The following is a 20,014-nucleotide window of genomic DNA, read 5'->3' as shown; positions in this document are numbered from 1 at the left end:
TTATATGAATTTGTACTTAAAAAAATATTTGGTCACGATTAAAAGAAAATACTTTTTGCTTATCAATGTGGCTGGCTATGTAAGTAGCGAGTGTCCTTACTCTCTGCAAGAGATCCTCTGCATTGCCGAGCAGTTGTTTCTTTTCACTTAATAATTTCTCTAATTCAGCAATTTTATCCGATTGTGTTTCAATTTGTTCCGTTAATACTTGTACTTGCATTTGTAATGTGTCTTTATCATTTTCCAATCGTTTAATTTTCTCATCTTGTTCGCCAGACTGTAACAAAAAAAATTCATACAATTAATTATTAATTTGTTCTTTTTATAAATATTTAATAACTTTCAAGAATGATCATTATTTAGGGGAAAATGGTTTGTTTAAGGATGAAATTTTTAATTTTTCTTTAAAAATATCTTTTAATAAGGTTTCTATATCTTAGGTAAAAGGAATAAACTCGATGGCTTGCAGAAGTTGAAAATGCTACTTCACTCGTACGTTGAAAATGCTATTTTTCAGTAGGATAAAAAACAACAAAGCTACTTTGTTTTTGTAAATTTAAAAAAAATTGCTAATCCCTATGTCTATAAATTATAAATGCGAAAGTGACTTTGTTTGTTTGTTACGCTTTCACGCAAAAACTACTGAATTTGAATGAAATTTTACTTCAAAATAACACATAGTCTATAATTTAAGATAGAAAGTACCCGCTAGCGTATTTTGAAAACTACCGAATGGATTTTAATGAAACTTTACAATATATAGCTCATACATCAGAATAACACCTATCCTATAATTTAAGATTGCAGTTACCACCAGCTTATTTTGAAAACTACTGAATGAATTTTAATGAAACTTTACAATAATTTAGCTCATACATTAGAATAACACATAGGGGTATAGTCAATAAAGATTCTGGCAGTTAACCTCCACTTCGCCGAAAAATTTCTATTTTAAAAGCAAGAACTAAATACTTTGGATTTATAATAAAATGTATTTTAGTGTAATGGAAGGGAGAGAAGTGAGAGCAAGGGAGATGAAGGTCATAACGCGGTGGTCTTTATTTTTAAAATGAAAATTGCTCAGCGAAGCGGTCGGGTATCATGCTAGTAATATATAAAACGGGAAAGAAACCATGTTTGGAAAATATCAAATATCCCCTTAAAATATTTATTTAATTAATATAATTTACAATCGTTAAATTAAGATTAAAAAGCAACCATTGTCATGCAAAAAAAACAGCATGCAGAATCATATTTTTCTGCTTTTCATAACAGTTTCTAATATTCAATTTGTTCTTCGCTGAAGTATTTAAAATAAAAAATATCTAAAATACTTGCAAAGTTTGAATTAAGTACAAATTGTACCATGAAGAAAACACAGACTTGGGAGATAGAATTCATCAGAATAAGAATATGTTTAGCATATGGAAAATATTTAGAAAATTCTTTGTTCTATATCCTTACACGAACTATGTTCTTATTTTGATGATTGCTGTCTAACTTAGAAATTTATAATCTCTTCACTGAAATAATCTGTATATAGATCGGTAAAAAGTTAGGGGAAAGTTAGTTTAACATCGAGAAACAATTTTCAAAAACAACTTGCTTTTCGACACAGCCTGTAAAAAAAATTTATACCTTATGATAATTATTCCATGTGCTATAATTACGTACATCAGAATCATAACATCCTGTAGGAGGTCCATGATGGCAACATGGCATTGGTGGCAACGTATGATATGCCGCACAACACATATGTTGAGATGGGGGTAAACCACGCCAAGAATGTAACGGTGACATGAGTCCACGCCCGCCCCGATCTACTTCTGGAGTTCCATACAAATCAGGTTGACTACCAAGACGATGATGATATTGGTGTGTGTTTCCACCTCCAGGGCCACCTGGAGATGGATATTCTACTAGCAGCGATGAGCTCCCATATCGTTTTGGATCGTTTCGTTCATGATGTTTATGAAAGCAATCGTAATCGTTGCAATATTCTGTACTTCCACCATTCCATTGTGTTTGTTCATCGCATGCAGAAGGCGATGAGGCATAATTCCAATGTCTTGGAGGTAAGCCATTATTATTGTATAATTCACATCGAGGTGGTGGCGGTGGAAAATGAAATTCTGGATACGCGGATGACGGTGATTGATGTCGATATTCTTTTTCACCACGTTGTAGTGGTGTATGCGTTGATTTCGATTTACTATCCCGATCTTGTCGATTTGAATGATTGTGATGTGGACGTCGGCGATCTAAGCTACCTGGTGCAGAGCGTTCTACCGATCGTCGAGGTGAATTATCCGTTCGTAATCGATGAGGATTATGCTGTGTGCTACGGGGTGCTGGTTTTTGATACTGTGTACTAGAAAGTCGTTGCTCCTCTGGTGGCGTACTATTATATGAGGAGCCATTTGGCGTTGGGGAATGTTCTTCTGTACGTGAACTGCTTATCCATTGAAAATCTTCATCACAACATGTTGAATCATCTAGATTAAGGATTTTATTTACATTATTTTAAAAACGTTTTCAGTTTTTGTTTGTGTTGTTTTGTTTGTGAAGAATAAATAGTAAACTAGTTATTATTTTCTGTGTAGATATTAAGGTCAAAAAACGAAAACGATATGCAATTATTTCAACTTTCGTTGCTTTATTGCCACTTCTTTAGTAAGCAAACCCGTCCAATTCTATATCTACTAGTAAAAAACGCAATCGTGTAAAATATTTTGAGGAAGACCATGTACGAATGAAATTATCCAGGGAATAAAAAATAAATAAAGATCGAACTTTGGAAAAATTTCCGGAAAGGTTGATTTATGCATGAACCTTCTATTTGTAGTTCTAAACACAATCCCAAAAGTCCCCATCGATCAGAATGCCGCTACAAAAATTATTTCTTAAAAAAAGTATTTTATGTTTTTCTTAGACAATTTCTTACTCTGCAAATTTGATAACTACTATTTTTTCGAAAACAGTGATCGTTAATGAAATATTCAAAATATATAAAATCGTATTTTGTGACCTTTGATCCCGGGTAACTTCTGGAGCGGTATTTGAATTGATGAGGACTTTTGGGATTTTGTTTAGCCACTAATAGAATGTTCATGCAAAAATCCAGCGAAATGTATTTATTCCCTGTATTAATAATTGTTTAGAAGAATTTATTGAATATATAAAGGGTCGCTCAATTTAGCCTGACCTGTCGTTTTTTTAAAGCAAAAACAAACTAAAAATTTGGCTAATAGCAAAGAAAATCCTTGTATATAACAATCAAGCGAGGGATTTACTAATTTTTGTATTCCACCATTGTGCTCAGCCCGAATGTTTTCTATACATATAAGAATCAATTCATAAACGATCGCTTTTTAAAAAATTAAACAGAAAAAAGATTCAACTATTATATTAGAAGTAGCAGACAAGAACACAAAAAAGTATGGATTTATCCATTACCGTTTTCGTTATTTTGAACTCAAGGTAGACATCAACAAGATTTTTAGTCAACATTGACACAAGTGCGCAAGACTACATTTGGTTAGGTTTTTTGTTTTTTTAAGTGAAGAAATAGTACAACTTCTGTATTGTTTTTTTTTTTTATTTCTAAATTTATAATAGGTGCGAAACGTTTAATAATTTTTTTGGGAAAAAAAAGTTTGCAAAATAGGTACGTTGTCTTGATTTTTTTTACATCGTAAATAAATATTACAATTTCCCTTGCTTAATAATCAATGAAAATTTGGCATACGTTGGTACTTTGCCAATTTAGTAAAAGATATTTTATGATTCATCAAAAAGTTTGTTTTCCGCAAAACGTTTAATATGTTTCCAAGGACAGTTGACATGTGACATATAGTTCATTGTCACAAAACATGTGATGTGACAATAACGAATAAAAAAATATAAGGTTCTTTTTTTTTAAACAAGTTTTAGATGATGATATAATCTGCTGTCATGTTAAGGATCCACACACAAAAAAAACCGATCAGTCTACGTAACATTTTAATCTCTTGTTCCAGAGTGCAAACTATGACAGCGCATTAGTGTAAATAGCAAGGGGTGCATATATTCGGATATAACTACGGCGATACCATGAAAGAAAACAAGTCAACGATACGTGTATTCCTATGCATCAATGGTCTGCAATCTATGCCAACGCACGAGATTGGACTGCAAGGGGTACATATATTCGGATGTAACCGCGACCAACACAGGTGCTATAAGAAATATTTTCGCCTCTCTACCTTGGATCGATTTAATAATCACAAAAAATAAAAATTTCTGACAAAAAACAAATATGTTGGTACATTTTTTGACATCACGGTAGAGATTTTTATAGATTCGAGAAACCATTAAAATTTTTTTTTTTCTATTTAGTTCGCAAAACGTCTGCAAAACTCGACGAATATCTTTCTTCTTGCATTTATTTCAAGTTTCTTTTTCCTTTTCTATAACTCAAACAAAATTGTTTAAAATTTGACGAAAAGGAAATGAAATAAAGTCTACTTCGAAATGAAGTCCATTATGACTCTCCAGCTCGCGACGGACGTGGAAAATTCGGCTATATCGACTGCGTAGATCGTGAATATTTCGACAAAATTAAGCGTATCCTGCAAACTTTTGTAAACTTTTTTTTCCTTGAAAAATACATCTAGGGCGAGCAAAAATATAAATAAAAATTAGAATAAATAGAAATAAATAAGGCCAGCAAGCTTAAAAGCGACATCTATTATGTGACCTGAATGTGATTTAGATGATTTTATTTTATCCGATGAAGTATGTGACTTAACAACATTAGAAGATGATGAAATGGATAATGATGACGAAGATGTTGCCATAGGAGTAGAAATTGTTGTTGAAGTAGTAGTACCAGAATTATCTTTTGATTTTATTACAGTGTTATTACTATTACTATTAGAATTTGACTCGTCAATATTTAACGACGATTTCAATGTTGAGTCATCATCTGCTGAGCTATTATCATCACCTGGGGTATATAGAAATATATTTCTCTTTTTTCAATTTGAAATTTATGATTTTTATTATTTTTGACAGGAAATTCCATACTAAAAATATTGCATACCATAGTTTTTGACAAAAAGCATTTCAATGAATTCATTCAAATTTAAAATGATCTCTCCAATTTTAATTCCCTTTCGATATAGGTAAACAAAAAGTAGGTAGTCAGTATACAGTCTAGGCTACAAATGGTTAAGGTAAATTTTTTTTTCTTGGGTGATTTTCGCAGCCAAAAATTGTAGAATTTAAGCACCACCATCTTAAAGAAAAACTTAAGAACCACGACATAAAAAATTAGTATCGTGGACTAATTAGTAATTAGTAACGTTCAAGTTTTAGCTCTTTCAGTAGTATTGATATTTGCTGTCCTTTAAGTAAAGTATTTGATTGGCCATGTTACAAATCGAAATGAAAGATATTATTTATATTAACTGGCTCAGGAGAGAAGATCGCGACTTTGCCAGGTACTAGGGTGCAGAAAAGCTTTTTATTCGCCTTCGATGGTTAGGTGAACAAATCTATGAATAAGAAATGAATTAAATTATTTAATTGAAGTTAACTAAAGCCGAGATTAATCCTACAATGGAAGCCTGAGTAACAAATGAACATGGATATAACTTAAATGTTCTGAATGGGTTTCCGGTCGCGCCAAAGAAATCTATTCTTTAAGATGATAAAAAATTTTTTTAATACCATTGGATGAAAAGAAGGTAACAAATCTTAAAAATCTATAATCGGTTCTAGAAAAAGCAAAACTAGAAAATAAGATTGGCAAGAAGAGAAACAAAAAATTATTATAATGTTCTTAAAAGTCATTCGCTTTGGATGCTATATTCTATTTCGCTATTACAAAATTAGGAAATTTTAGGAGATTTTTGATACGGTCAATAAGAAGGTTCACAAGAGGGATGGGAGATGTTAAGAAAATAAATCGATGTTAAAATAATTGATGTTTTGAATAATCGATTACGTATTTTTTATTATTGACATAAAAAATAAATTATGTAGCTATTTACTGTTAGTAAGTTTGCATGTACATATTACCTCATCGAGATAACAGCCATTTAGCAACGCTATTTTAATCAAGGAGGATTAGAATCAATTTACCGATTTTATTATTGAATTGATTAATATAAAAACTAAAATTTCTTACTAGTCAATATAATCAAGGGATCTGAAAATAACTTCTAGATAGTAGAACAAATAATTGGGTTAGAGATTTTAATTTTAGTCCAATTATTCAAACATATATAAAATCGATACAGGCTTACGTTTTAATAATAGATTTTTATTAAATATTATTTTTATTTTTGCAAGATTAATCATAGAATTTTTAATTTATTTGGAGATAATATCTAAAGTGTGGAAGGAATTGATTAAGAAACAATTAACTAATTTCCAGATAACATGTTTATCTGCTATTCTTAGTTATATATTTAAACACTAATAATTTAATAAATTTTAAACCAAAGCGTTTGAGTACCTTATTTTAAAGAATTATTTGATTGAATTATCCAAATCCTTGGTATAACTTTACTTGTTCTTGTATTATATATGTAAAACAAGTATGCAATATGTTTAGTAATTTAAATTTCCCACTAAAATAAAATATATGCGTATTAACATGAAATTGTATCGTATAATCATGCGCAATAACACTAACCAATTTGTGTATACATGAAAGATTGTACAGCTGGATGAATATGTCCATTTGAGATTGTATTACTATAAGTATTATTTGAATAATAATTTTGATTATTTAATGTAGCCATATTTGACTTATTATTGTGATTATTCTTAAGATTATTCTTAACGCAATGGGGTACACAACAAGTCATATTTGAAACATAATAATTCACTTTTTGTAATATAAACTCGAGAAAAAAGCACAAATTGTTTTTTTTATGGTTTAAGAAACTAATTAAACAAAACAGATATTTTAAATGCTCACACGACACAAGAAATCACTACACAACTGGGATATATGAAAGACGTAATAACAATAATTATTTAAAGAAGTCAAGAGAGTTACAGAAAAAAAAGTTATTTAAAGAATCCCAAACATCGCCAGTCCTCTTAGTTCAGTCAATCGGTTTGTTGTACTACGCAAGGAAAAGTGTTATATATAAAACTGACTTAATTTATGTACTGTGGAGTTTAGACAAAAATAAAATAATATAATTGTTAATGTCCTTTTTTATATACAGGGTGGTCTAAAAGTTAAGACGTGTATGGATAGTGTGGGTTTTATATATAAGGTAATACATTACTTGTGTAGACTTGCAACATAAGTTAAGTAGTCGAAGTAGCTGCGCTGGAAGAATGATTCAGTGTGGACAACTTGAAGTTATATTTTTAATATTTAATCGAATTAAAATAATAAAGTTAATAGGCAAAATCGAAACGTTTACATAAGGTGCCAAGAGGCGGTAGAACATAATTTTAAGAACTTAATATTCGTATAAGAATAAAACTTTATTTTATATGTAGCTTTAACTCGAGTAATAACAGTTTATGATCAGAAATTATCATGAAATATCCGTTATGGCCCTAATGGGTTATTAAAAATGACCGAGTTAAATTAATTAAAAAGTTTCAGCAGCCTTAAATGAAAAGTAAATTATTCCACAATAAAGCTAAATATCATAAAAATTACACATACTCTACTAAAATTATGATGGTAAATATATTAGAGTTTAGATATCGATATTTCTTCGAAAATTGTTAGTCATGAGTCTTGAATTACTTTTATTTTGATACCATACTCGATAGGTTTGATAATTTTTTTTATTAGCGTATTACTATTTCGCTCCAAAATCCCGCCATTTTGTTTTTTTTAAACACCCATCTAAGAATATTTGGGTTTTTTGAGACAAATATAATAAAACCTTAAATGTTGAAATCCATTGAGTCATTTGGAAGATACGAGGTAACAAAGAATTACTTTTATTTTGATACCATATTCGATAGGTTTGATTAATTTTTTTTATTAACGCATTTCTATTAACTATTTCGCTCCAAAAACCCACCATTTTGTTTTTTTTAAACACCCATCTAAGAACACTTGGGTTTTTAAAACAAATATAATAATACCTTAAATGTTGAAATCCATGGAGCCGTTTGGAAGACACAAGGTAATAAAGAAATTTTCATAGAAGATACGTGCGAAAAACAACCGCTCCTTGACACAGTCGGGTAAAAAGACTGTGCAAAAATTTACTATATGATATTTATAAATTAGGACTCATAAGTCCCATCAAATTAGATAAAATTTCATAGGATTTACCGAAGTTTTGGGTGAAGCAATGCCAATTTTTAGCTTTTTACCTGTAGAATAAAAATTGTCATATGTGCAGAAAAATGGGTGATTTCGGAAAAATAAACGATTTCCCACGTTTTCCAACAATTTTTTGCAGTTTACTCGAAAACTATGCATTTTAGAGAAAAGATCAAAAGTTACGGGGCGTGAAATTTTAAAGAAAAGGTCCAAAGTTATGGGGCATGAAATTTCCGATCGATCTGTGCATTTTAAGGAAAAAATAGTTGTTGAGCATAAAATTTCCAACCGATCCGTATATTTTGTTTGTTTCCAATCTTTCACATAAATTATTATACACACGCAGGTTATCTAGATTTCGGAAAGTATTCTAGCTGACAGCCAGAATCCAGAGTGAAATATTTTCTAACGGGTACATCTATTATGTATATTTCGAGTATGTAGATGTTGTACTCCTCTTAAATGGACGGACCGATTTTGATGAGATTGTGTGTGTGTGTGTGTGTGTGTGTTCAAGTGGATCCGATGATGGTTTAGATTTACTATTCGGTTCACTATAACTGTTTTTGAGGACTCTGCACCAAAAAAAAAAAAATTAAATTTCATAAAATGGTGGGAGCGCATATAAATCATATATTACATTATTAGGCTAAGCATAGTATAGGTTTTAATGAATTGGTGTTACGTTTTCACAGGACAACGTCTGTCGGGTCCGCTAGTATTATGTATATGATTCTAGTTGCTAGTTCGTAAAAATTCAGACCATATAAAGTGTTACAAGTGTATGATGTATCTTCATTACTGATGCGACCGTACAAACTTAAAACTTTAAACACTCAGTACTAATGTATATTATTGTATATTTATTTTACATATGTTCTTTTATTTTCAAAGTTGATTATTTAGCATTATAATTGGCTTAAAGCCAATTTTTTATGTATAAATGCTTTTATATTATATTATTATTATGAAAATATACAAGATGGCAACTTTTTGATTAGTTTTTAGTAAGTGCTTAATTTTAATGCATTCAAGTGTGCGTATGTATTTGTATGATAATTATTTACAAATTTAATATATGGATATTTTAATGAACTAAGTTTTTTGTTAATTTGTCTAATTTAAAAATCACAAATGGGAACGATAAATTAACGAAAAATTTATACCTTTTTTGGATACAATTTGTTTGTTTGTAGATTGGTATTTTACGTTGATAGAACTGATTTATTAATTCACAAAATTTCCATTTTTTTAAACTATTTTAATTGTTAATTAATGTTCTCTAATTTCAAGCAGGGTTTATAAGACTAATGAAAAAAAAAAAAAAAATAAATAATAATAATAGAAAAAAGGAGTACCGCAAATGGGTCCCTAGAACCTAGACCATGAGTCCTCTGTGCACTCCTTGAGAACAATCTATTACCCAAAGACGAGACGTCTTCGGGTAAAAGGCGCTATTAAATCGGTTGAGGGTATTTAATTCTGTCGAGGCCAGTCGTCACGCAGAAAACTAACAGCTTCTCCATCGGAATCTCTTTCAGGATTGATGGATCCAAGGATTCGGACTTGAACATTCTAAGTCTGACGCCTTGCAGATTTGTGCAAGTAGGATGGAGAAAACTATGACATATAAAGAACATAGTGATAAAGAGGATGAATCAGTGTTAAAGTTTTTGAGTCCATTGGATCATATTGTACTCATTACCGTTCCTCTAACACGGTCATACAATAAAAATTGCAAACGATAATCTTCGTTGATTATCTATTAATGGTACATCAGATTCACAAATTGATAAAGATTTTCTTCTTAGAATTTTATATTTCCTATCACTCTTAGAAGGTCGACTTTTATCCATCTGATATCATCTGAATCAGATGAGACATATTTTTTATGAAATTTTATTGATTTTTAAACCCTAATATCATAGTTTTTCTACCGAAAAGTGTTTATGACTATTTTGAATTTAATTAATTTTAATCAAATTAAGGGTAGTATTTAGGGTAGTACACAAGGGTAGAATTTAAGGTGAGTGGGCGATAAAAGTGGTATCATTCGAAAGACACTGTGAGATAAATAAAAAAAAAGGTGGTTTATGTGTTGTCGTAAAGGCAGGCGAAACGAAAAAAGTAAAATAGATACGCATTATGTATGGAAGATTGTACTAAATAAACTGATATTTATCAAAGGCCGAAGACCTTCTAAGAAGCCGGGAGTACGAAGTCAAAGGGAGTCAGAAGAAGCTAAGAGCAAGAGAGGGTGTCAATATTGTGTGCTAAATATCGAAGCAGGACGCCGAGAATTAGGTTCCACTTTAAAGTTACTATACTTTACGTCATGAAATATAAGATGTGCATTTTTATAATAAAATTCAATAAAATTTACATTTATTATGAATGAATAATAAAAAGTTCATTGACATATTTTTTATTTTATTAGAATGCTTTTTTTATGTGATAATTAATAATTATAGATAAAATATTTGACCGCAGTAATAATATAAATTGAACCCATTTTTATTGATAATAATTTATTAAAAATATTAACATAATTTTATTAAATTGTGAATTGTATGTTATATAGACGTACTACAAAGTTTGAATGGTAGTTATATATCTAAAGTTAGACGCTATCCATGAGCTCCCGAGACGCGTAGTCCTGAATACGCAACGCAAAATCTGTTTAAGCTGGATTCTCTACATCTTTCTACATAAATTTTATTTGTAGAGAGTTTTGTTTTTTTTTTCGACATTTTTGGAATGTCGAATGCGCTATTTTTTGTTTTCCTGAAGTAAAACGAAAACAAAAGTTTACTGAACTAGAAAGTTATTGGTTCGGCCCTCACACAACTGAATTACTTTTGCTCCACTCTGTATAAGGAATAATCATTCATAAAATTTTTCGAAATGTATATGAAGATGATTGCTCATTAGACTAATTTTATAATTTGAGTTGGCATTTAAGAAATAAAAAATATTTATGTCTGACAAATGTGAATTCATTTAATATTATTTTTATAGTTCTTAATTTAAAATTATGGGTGTCAATTATAGTTCATAAAAGTTGAGACTTAAGTCAGACTTTCTGACCACTCAACTAACTGTATGTCTATTGTTATTTAATATTTAATTAAAAAAATCTAAATTTAGATTAATTTAATTTAATAATTGAAATTGTTTATATGAAATTTTTTTGTTCAAAGATTTTATTTCATGTTTGGCGCCGCTAAAGAGCGAAATATGCGGGTATATTTATTTTTTGTGATAATAATCGAATATAAGTCAATTTAATTGGAGAAAATAAAAATTAATGATTAATTTTCGTGTTAATTTAATTATATTGATTATACGGAGCACACTTTTTAATTTTTAGAATTCATTAATTCATTAACGTCTTTTTTATTGGTTAAATAGTTTAAATTTTGATAATGGAAGACGAAGATGTTAAAACGTCATGAATTGAGAATAATGAACGAACTTGAACAGTTGTATCACTTCCATTATTTAAAATTTACAAAGGCATGTGTTGAAAGATGCTTTAGAAATTTTGAACTATACAGAGTGTCTACTTAAGTTGGCTACATTTTGAAAACTTTTTTATTATAAGGTTTACGAGAAAAAGTTATTATTTATAAAAATCTCTGCTTTCAAGAATATTAACATTCCACTTTTGACATCGAATGTACAGGGTGCCACAAATTGAAAAAGTTCGATAGCAATGTTAATGATCGTTTAGAAATATAGACCATTTTGAACAGATAATAATTGGGAAACGGTTCAAGAAATCACTCTGATTCGTCCTTTTAATGCGCATTTTTGTACCATGTATATGAAATATACCAAGGTATACTAAGTCCCAAGTTTGTAACGCTTAAAAATATTGATGCTATGAACAAAATTTTGGTATAGGTGTTCATAAAATCACCTAATTAGTTCATTTTCGGTTGTCTATCTGTCTATCTGTCTGTCTGTCGTCTGTCCATCTGTCATCACGATAACTCAAAAACGAAAAGAGATATCAAACTGAAATTTTTATAGCGTGCTAAGGACGTAAAAAGTGAGGTCGAGTTCGTAAATGAGAAACATAGGTCAATTGGGTCTTGTAAACCGTCAGGGATAGAACAAAAGTTTAAACGTAAAATATTCCTTATAAAAAAATATACAACTTTTTTTTTTTTTTTTTAATATATTTATTATACTGTATTTTCAACAGATAATGTTATTTATACAGTAATCTTAATAAAATCGAGTAATTGTATTGATACACATTGGTTATATTTGATTTGTGAGTCCTGTGTTTTGAATGAAGTTGAGCACTTTCTTAGTGTTTTCGGTATTATCGGATAGGATGTCTTTGATATGGCCTATTACGTTATTTTTCGTTCGTTGGTTATTTAACTTTTTACATGTTAATAAGATGTGTTCTGTGGTGACAGGTTCTTTGCAGATTGGGCATATTGGAATTGGCTCTTTTTTGATGAGGTGTTGATGTGTGAGTTTCGTATGTCCAAGTCTCAGTCGTGTTAGTATCACTTGCTCTTGTCGGACGAGTTGGGTTGATGTTTTCCATAGGTTTGCGTCACTTTTTATTTTCCTAAGCTTGTTATTGGTGATGTTTTTCCAGTCATTGTTGCGCTTTTCTTCCAGTTTCTGTTTTATGAGATTGAGAACATCGTCTTTTGTAGATTTACCTGTCATAGTTCCTGTTTCATGCGCTTCGTCTGCTGTTTTGTCGGCATGTTCATTTCCAGGGATCCCCGAATGAACAAATTAATAAAATTATACAACTTTTGTTTGAAACATTTTTTCGTAAACATCACTGTCTACCCGTGAGGGCACAAATTATATAGTATGTATTATATGAGAATATCAGTTATATATGTGTGACATGTATGTATGTGAAATGTAACAGAGTAATCAACACTGTCTATACATGGTATTTCAACAATTCAGTCAATTGTTTTTTTTTTCACTTGTTTTACATAAGATTGATTACTTTTTTTCATCGGATGCATTTTAAAAACGAAAAAAACAGTTTTTGGCCATTTTTAAAATAGATTTACTGACAACTTAAGTTCGTCCAAAAGTTAACAATTTCACTGATTTAAGCATGCCTTTGAACTAATTATATCTGACTTGAAGGTATTTTGACATAACATGCATATAAGCTCTTCTATCATTATAAGAGAATTAAAAATATGAAGAAATGTTCTTATACTTATAATGATAAATAATAATACTGCTTTAAACATAAGAATTTGCTAATATACAGTATAGTTGTACAGTTAAGTGATGTGTAGAAGACCTATTTATTTAATATATGCAATATATACGATGTCCCATTAAATGCAAACTATTGAGTTAGAAGTGGAACCAACAATTAAGTGAGTAAATTGTTGAAATATCCTATATAGACAATGTTGAATATCAGTGCATGCATAATTTTTAATAAATGAGAAAAGTTGAAAAAACAAACTTTGTTTAAATAAATTTTAAAAAGTATTTTTTAGAAATTTTAAATTTTTCATAAAGCTTATTAGTTGAAGCTACCAACAAATTTTTATCTCTCTATCTTTTATAGTTTTGGAAAAAATGGACACCAAGTTTTTGCTCTAATTTTGCTCCCCACGGGAAAACAATGTTGCTTACGAAAAAATGTTTAAAATATAATTAATTAAGTTGTTTATTTTTTTAAAGGAAATATTTTTTATATTTAAACTTTTGTATTATTTCTAAATCTTTACAAGATGGGTCCTACGGACCCAAGACCCACTTGACTTATTAGTTGCTTCATTTTCATTTTTAAGTTATCATGTTGACCAACGGAAATGGCTTAATTCGGTGATTTTATGAACACCTATACCTACTAAAATTTTGTTCGTAACATCAATATTTCTTAGAGTTACAAACTTGGGACTAAAGTTAGTAAAATTTGATATATATTTCATATAAACAGGGTATAAAAAGCTTTTAGAAAAGCTTACAACTTTGCTTATGATAAATTAACTTTCTGTTAACTAAAATCTAAATCTTCGGTAAATATTAGACATATAAAAACAAGATTTGATGTTAAAGTCTAGAAAAATTGTATAATGTAAACTCTCCCTTGTTATACCCCAATTAGATTGTAAAGGGAGTTATCGCGCATCAAAAATTTTGCTAAAATCGTAAATTCCAAATTTTGGGTTTCGATTTTCGGGATTTTTTCCATTCATATCTTAAAAATTGAAAAGTGAATTTTTTATAAATTTATTATTAAAATTATGTTTAAAATAGAAATAGTGGTCCAACCAGTATAAAGAGCTTTTTTTTTAATGCAGCTTCATCACGGTAGTAGATTCTATCTTCACTTCTTTTGTGCATTGTATAATTACTATCAAATGAAAAACTTCCCTCTTCAGACATCCAATTAAAATTTGTATAATATGTTATGTTAAAAAGGTCTTTCATCTCTATTCAGCTTCAATGTCTATGTATGCTGTTATTACACTATTTATTTTCTTGTTAACAAACTAAATAAAATTCATATCATTTAATTTACGAAACTTTAATTTAATTATTATTTTAATTTTTTTAAGTGTTCAATTCTTGTTTTTTTCTGCAGTTTTTACAGTTGCCCACCCACTTTTAGTTATTTTGGAAAATACAATCGCGGAACTTCCCATATTTCCTGAATTTTCAAAAATTTAATTTACCTTTTTTTTTTAATATTTACACATTTTTGGAAAATTTTTTGAAAATGTAGCGTTTTCATTTTTTGTTCGTTTAACTATATAGAGTAACTTGGACCCATAAAGTACAAAAACCGAGTTCATTTAACGATTGGGTGACTTGTTTTGGAGATGTCGTCTAAAATTAGGTATAAAAAGCTTTTATTTCGAGTGATTCTGGACATATCACTCGACTAATTGTTTGACCGTTAAATGCGTTACATTTTTATATTTTCTAGGATTCATATTGAATTTTTTATTTTGTCATGTAGGAAAGAGAGAAGAAATTACCAGGCTTTTATATAAAGAGCAGATAAATTTTGCAAAACACGTTATAGTGTCCTAAATTTTCATAAACAAAATTGACAGGCGTTGAGTAGTTACAAATTTAGTGGAGTAATGGCGTAAAGATTTGTATCAGCTAGTTCAAGCTGAAATGGCCTAAGCAATTTCAGCAATTTCTGAAATGACCGGAGCAATTTCACTGACTATATTTTGATTATAGTTAGCTATCTAAAATATATCCAAAATATCAAACTAATAATAAAGCTTCTTTGAAAATAGTATTAATATCTACATATATGTTCGTTATTACCTTGAAAACATTTAAAAAAATATTTAAGGAAAAATTTATTTTTTCGAATGAATTTGTTGTCTCGAGTGGATTAAACAATTTTTAAGATATGAAAATTGAGGCTTTAGAATCAAACAATCTGTAATTACTCTTCAGAACTTTATAAAAAATAATGTAATAATTTTAAGATTTTCAAAAGCTCAAAAATTTATGTATGTTACTTTCATTAATTTTCAGCTTTGAAAATAATCTTTTTGGAGTTTTTGCAAACATTATACTGTTAATAACTCAAAAACGGGGAAAAATCCCAAGAAGCCTTTTTGACGTAAAATTACCCAAAAAAAAAAAACGGGTAGCTTTATTTGGTTAAAAAAATTGACATTTGACTGTTTATGGGGGAGGGATATACAAAAATTGGACCAATAGGATTTTTGCACCATCCGAAATATTAATCTATAAGCTTTTCTGAACAAGAATCAATTGACAAAATGAGATCCTCAACTTTTGCACACTCAAATCTATCTAGCGCTTGCTTTATTTATATACATGGCTCGATTTTGCAAAGTTATTTGTGTTTTCCATGCTGTTTGATGCACCTGATATATGGTTTCATTCATTTTTTTTTAAATTTCTCATAATGGATTTTCGTAATGATCCACTTGGGACACAAATTCATTCGGAAAACTGTACATTATTATTCATTTTGAAATGATATCTAAAAAAAAGTGTACTTGGAAAACTTATTCAGGGATTAATATTTCTCGTAGGATATTCGAAAAATTTAAAAACAATCATTAAAAATGTATGCTATCATACATTAAAATTCAATAGAGAAGACAACGAGATAAGAGACAAACAAACATTTCAAGTGTTCAATATATTTGAATAATATGATTTTTAATGAACTCATTTCAAAGAAGTACTATGAAACTCTATTGAAAAATCAACGTTATTATCAAACGTTCTAAGAGAGTCTCTTGACTTTTCTTCATCTTACAGAAAAAACAAGTGAAAACAAACAATTGACTGAGTTAATTGTTGAAATACCATGCATAGACAGTGTTGATTACTCTATCACATTACACATACATACATGTCACATATACATAACTGATATTCCTATGTAATATATACTATACAATTTACGCCTAATTTACGCCTAACTCACGGGTAAAAAGTCATGTTTACGAAAAAAAGTTTTAAACAAAAGTTGATTATTTTTTATAAAGGAATATTTTTTACATTTAAACTTTTGTTCTATCTCTAACGGCTTACAAGATGACTCACCCAATTGACCTATATTGCTCATTTACGAACTCGACCTCACTTTTTACATCCTGAGAACGCTTTCATCTTCATATCTCTTTTCGTTTTTGAGTTAACGTTTTAGCAGACAGACGGACAGACGGACAAACAACCGGAAATGGACTAGTTAGGTGATTCTATGAACACATATACCAAAATTTTGTGCATAGCATCAATATTTCTAAGCGTTACAAACTTGGGACTAAACTAAGTATACCTTGCATATTACATATATGCATGGTATAACAAGTCAAGATAACAATTAAGTGAGTTAATTAAATGTTTGAATATTCTGCGTCTATATAGTTAGATTTTGAATACCAATGTTATAAATAATTATTAATTCATATATTTAAGGTGTTTGCCTCCCTACAGTATTGTAAAAAAAATTTTGATTTATATGAACGGTAAAAATGCTGTTTATAATTTTGTTTATATAGATAGCTCTCTGCAACCGCCAATACTATAGTTATTTCTATTCAACAAAAAAATTGATTAACTTTGCGTTATTATATCTCAACAATGAAACAAATACATGAATGTGCAGTTTATTTTTGAAAATATCTGACGGTTAGTTCTTTTCTAGAAATATAAAACTTGTTAAAAACACAATATCTTCTATGTTAATTACTGTTATTATTATGTTAATTACCCGAAATTTAATTTAATTTATCTCGAATTAGAGAGGGTCAATCGACCTCAAATTTTTGCAGTAGTTGTATTATTATATCCTAAATAAGTATAAAAATTAGAATTTTTTGACATTATACCGATAGCGATACAACAACTTTAAACACTTTTATTTATAATAAATGTTGCTCGCTTTTTTTAAAATGTATATTTCTTGAATCGAAGCTTTTCGTAAATCTGTTACAGTTTATAAGATGTCTCCTAAACTCTTTTACACAATTTATCAGTTTTGTTCCTTCGTGAAAAAATTTAAACTTTTTTTTATACATGTACCTAGTTAATTAGATTGAATTTTTGAGATTATATTTTAAGTTTTTATTAAAAAATTTTGCATTTAAGTGTTTTTCTAAGCATAGAAAATTTAATTTAAGCGCCAAAGAAACTTTTTATGCAAATATTATTTTTTATTATGTATAAATTCTGTGTCACAAAAAATGCAATTTTTAACCATTCTGTCCAAGTGTTATAACTGTAGCATTATATGTGAATCATATATAATGTTATAGTAATAACATTTAGAATGGTTTAATTTGATATGAATATAATTTGATCTGAAACTTTTTCCTTTATTTGTTGTCCTATGTGAAAAATTTATAAAAAATATTTTTCAGCATTTCCAAGGGCTTTCTTATTTAAAATCAACGAAAAATATGTAAAAAGCATTTTCGGACGAAATTTATAATGATAATTTCTATATTAAAACCAAAAACAATTTGTGCATTTTTCTCGGTTAAATATAAATTTCCCTAAAATTTTCAAAACTGGACAAATATATGATAAAAATAGTAAAATACATATAAATAAAAACCTTCTTCAAGTGTATTAATACTGCTCGATGTTACTGGCCGTTCTTCTTCAGTAATTGGTTCTAAGCCTCGCTGATTATTACTACTTCCATATCCCCCACCTCTGTCTTCCATAACAGTAAACTCCCGCCCACTAGATGACTCATCATCAGATGTCATATCCGAATCATCAGAGCATTCATCTGAGCTGTCATCCTCAGAACTATCATCATCATCATCTCCACAAACATTAACAACCGCAGTCTCTGAGCACGTGGTGCTACTTCCTCCTCCATCTGATGATGAAGAACTTAATGGACGTAATTTTTGAGTATCATGATCTGGTGATGGAATTTCTTTGTTATTAATAACAGTACATGTAGAACTAGATGATGAATTTGTATTGGACTTAGACATCGTTGTCGAAGAGTTTGTTTGAACTATGTCATTTTCTTCGTCCACATGTAAAACAACTTCTGGTTCGATAGATTTTTTTGGTAGACTATCAATGATTTTTGGTGTAGTAGTATTATCTGACGATTTTTTTGGTAAGATATCAGGCGAACGACAGTTTTTATCATTTAAATTATTGTTTGTAGAGACATCTGGTGGTAAATTACTAAAACTATTATTTTGACTAGATGGTTTTTCACAATTTTTATTAAAATACGTCAATCGGGATACTGTTGAATGTTGAAAACGACGCGGTGGAGTTTTTGAACGAATTATATTTGAACTATTATTGTTACTCTTTTGTTCTAACATTGCTACTGTTGACGCGACTAAAGCACCACCTCCCACCATGGTAGCAGTTGTATTATTCCCTACTCCACAAGCACTACGTAATGGCATAATATTATGTGTGTTATTTTATTTTTAAAATGAAAATGGCAATAAAACTATTTTTAAGTATTTAATTTCGTACCACATAAATTTTCTAACGTTTGATTCATGTTTGATAAAATTTTTATTTAGTTTCTAGCTACACTGTTTAATAGTATACCGACTTTTTTTTGAGTATTACTGAACACCAATAATTTTCTGTTGGCAATAGAATCTGTAAGGGATTTAAAATAAGTGATATAGTTAGTTAAATAAGGGTTGAAAATAATTGTATTCATAGACACGTATTTTCTATTAAAATTTTCCATTTTATGCTTAATTAAAATTGTGTGCAATTATTGGAAAATTTCCTGTGTGCATTAAAATTTAATATTTTATATTATAAGAATAGACGTATGATTTTCCAAATGTACGGGGTTATTACAATGATCTGCAGCTTTACTACATTTTGCAGCTTTATAGCTTTAAAATGGATTGTTCCTGCAACCAATCAATTTTTAACCGATGGGAGGGTTCTAACAGTTTGAAAATTGAAGAATAATTAATTTAAATAATTTAATATGATAAGATTGAAGAAGAAAATAGGATGTATTTGTAAAAGAAAAGAGTCGCCAATTTAATTGCTTAATCGCTTCCATTTGCAACTTTGTAACCAAGGTTTCCTTTTGAATTACTAAGTGAAAAGGAGCCTAAGTTATGTAATAAAATACTGAAACTGCCCGTGAAAGAAGTTTTTGTTTGTTTTACCTATCTTTATAACTTTTTGCTTTAAAATGATCAAGTGAGAAAATAAATTTCGATTTTTGCCCCAATT

General features: G+C 29.2%; 1 protein-coding gene across 9 annotated transcripts in view; it reads right to left on the bottom strand.

Annotated features, from left to right (window-relative positions):
• Positions 1-19,377, bottom strand: part of LOC123294152 (liprin-beta-2) — a 30,875-nt gene extending 11,498 nt beyond the window's left edge. For 5 of the 9 annotated variants that reach the window (XM_044875246.1, XM_044875251.1, XM_044875253.1 and 2 more), the window contains exons 1-3: positions 18,381-19,377; positions 1,639-2,495; positions 53-277 (exon numbers count right to left, since the gene is read on the bottom strand). In XM_044875246.1, the coding sequence (XP_044731181.1) occupies positions 53-277; positions 1,639-2,495; positions 18,381-19,209 (1,911 nt within the window). In that variant the 5' untranslated portion in view covers positions 19,210-19,377. Of the gene's footprint in view, positions 1-52; positions 278-1,638; positions 2,496-6,682; positions 6,817-18,380 lie in introns of those variants that run through there. The other 4 variants (XM_044875248.1, XM_044875250.1, XM_044875249.1 and 1 more) reach the window with 4 other exon arrangements.
• Positions 19,378-20,014: the final 637 nt, after the last annotated feature.

Source organism: Chrysoperla carnea, chromosome 2 (assembly GCF_905475395.1).
Source record: "Chrysoperla carnea chromosome 2, inChrCarn1.1, whole genome shotgun sequence".
NCBI lineage: Eukaryota > Metazoa > Arthropoda > Insecta > Neuroptera > Chrysopidae > Chrysoperla > Chrysoperla carnea.
This window is presented reverse-complemented; position numbering and strand designations above follow the sequence as displayed.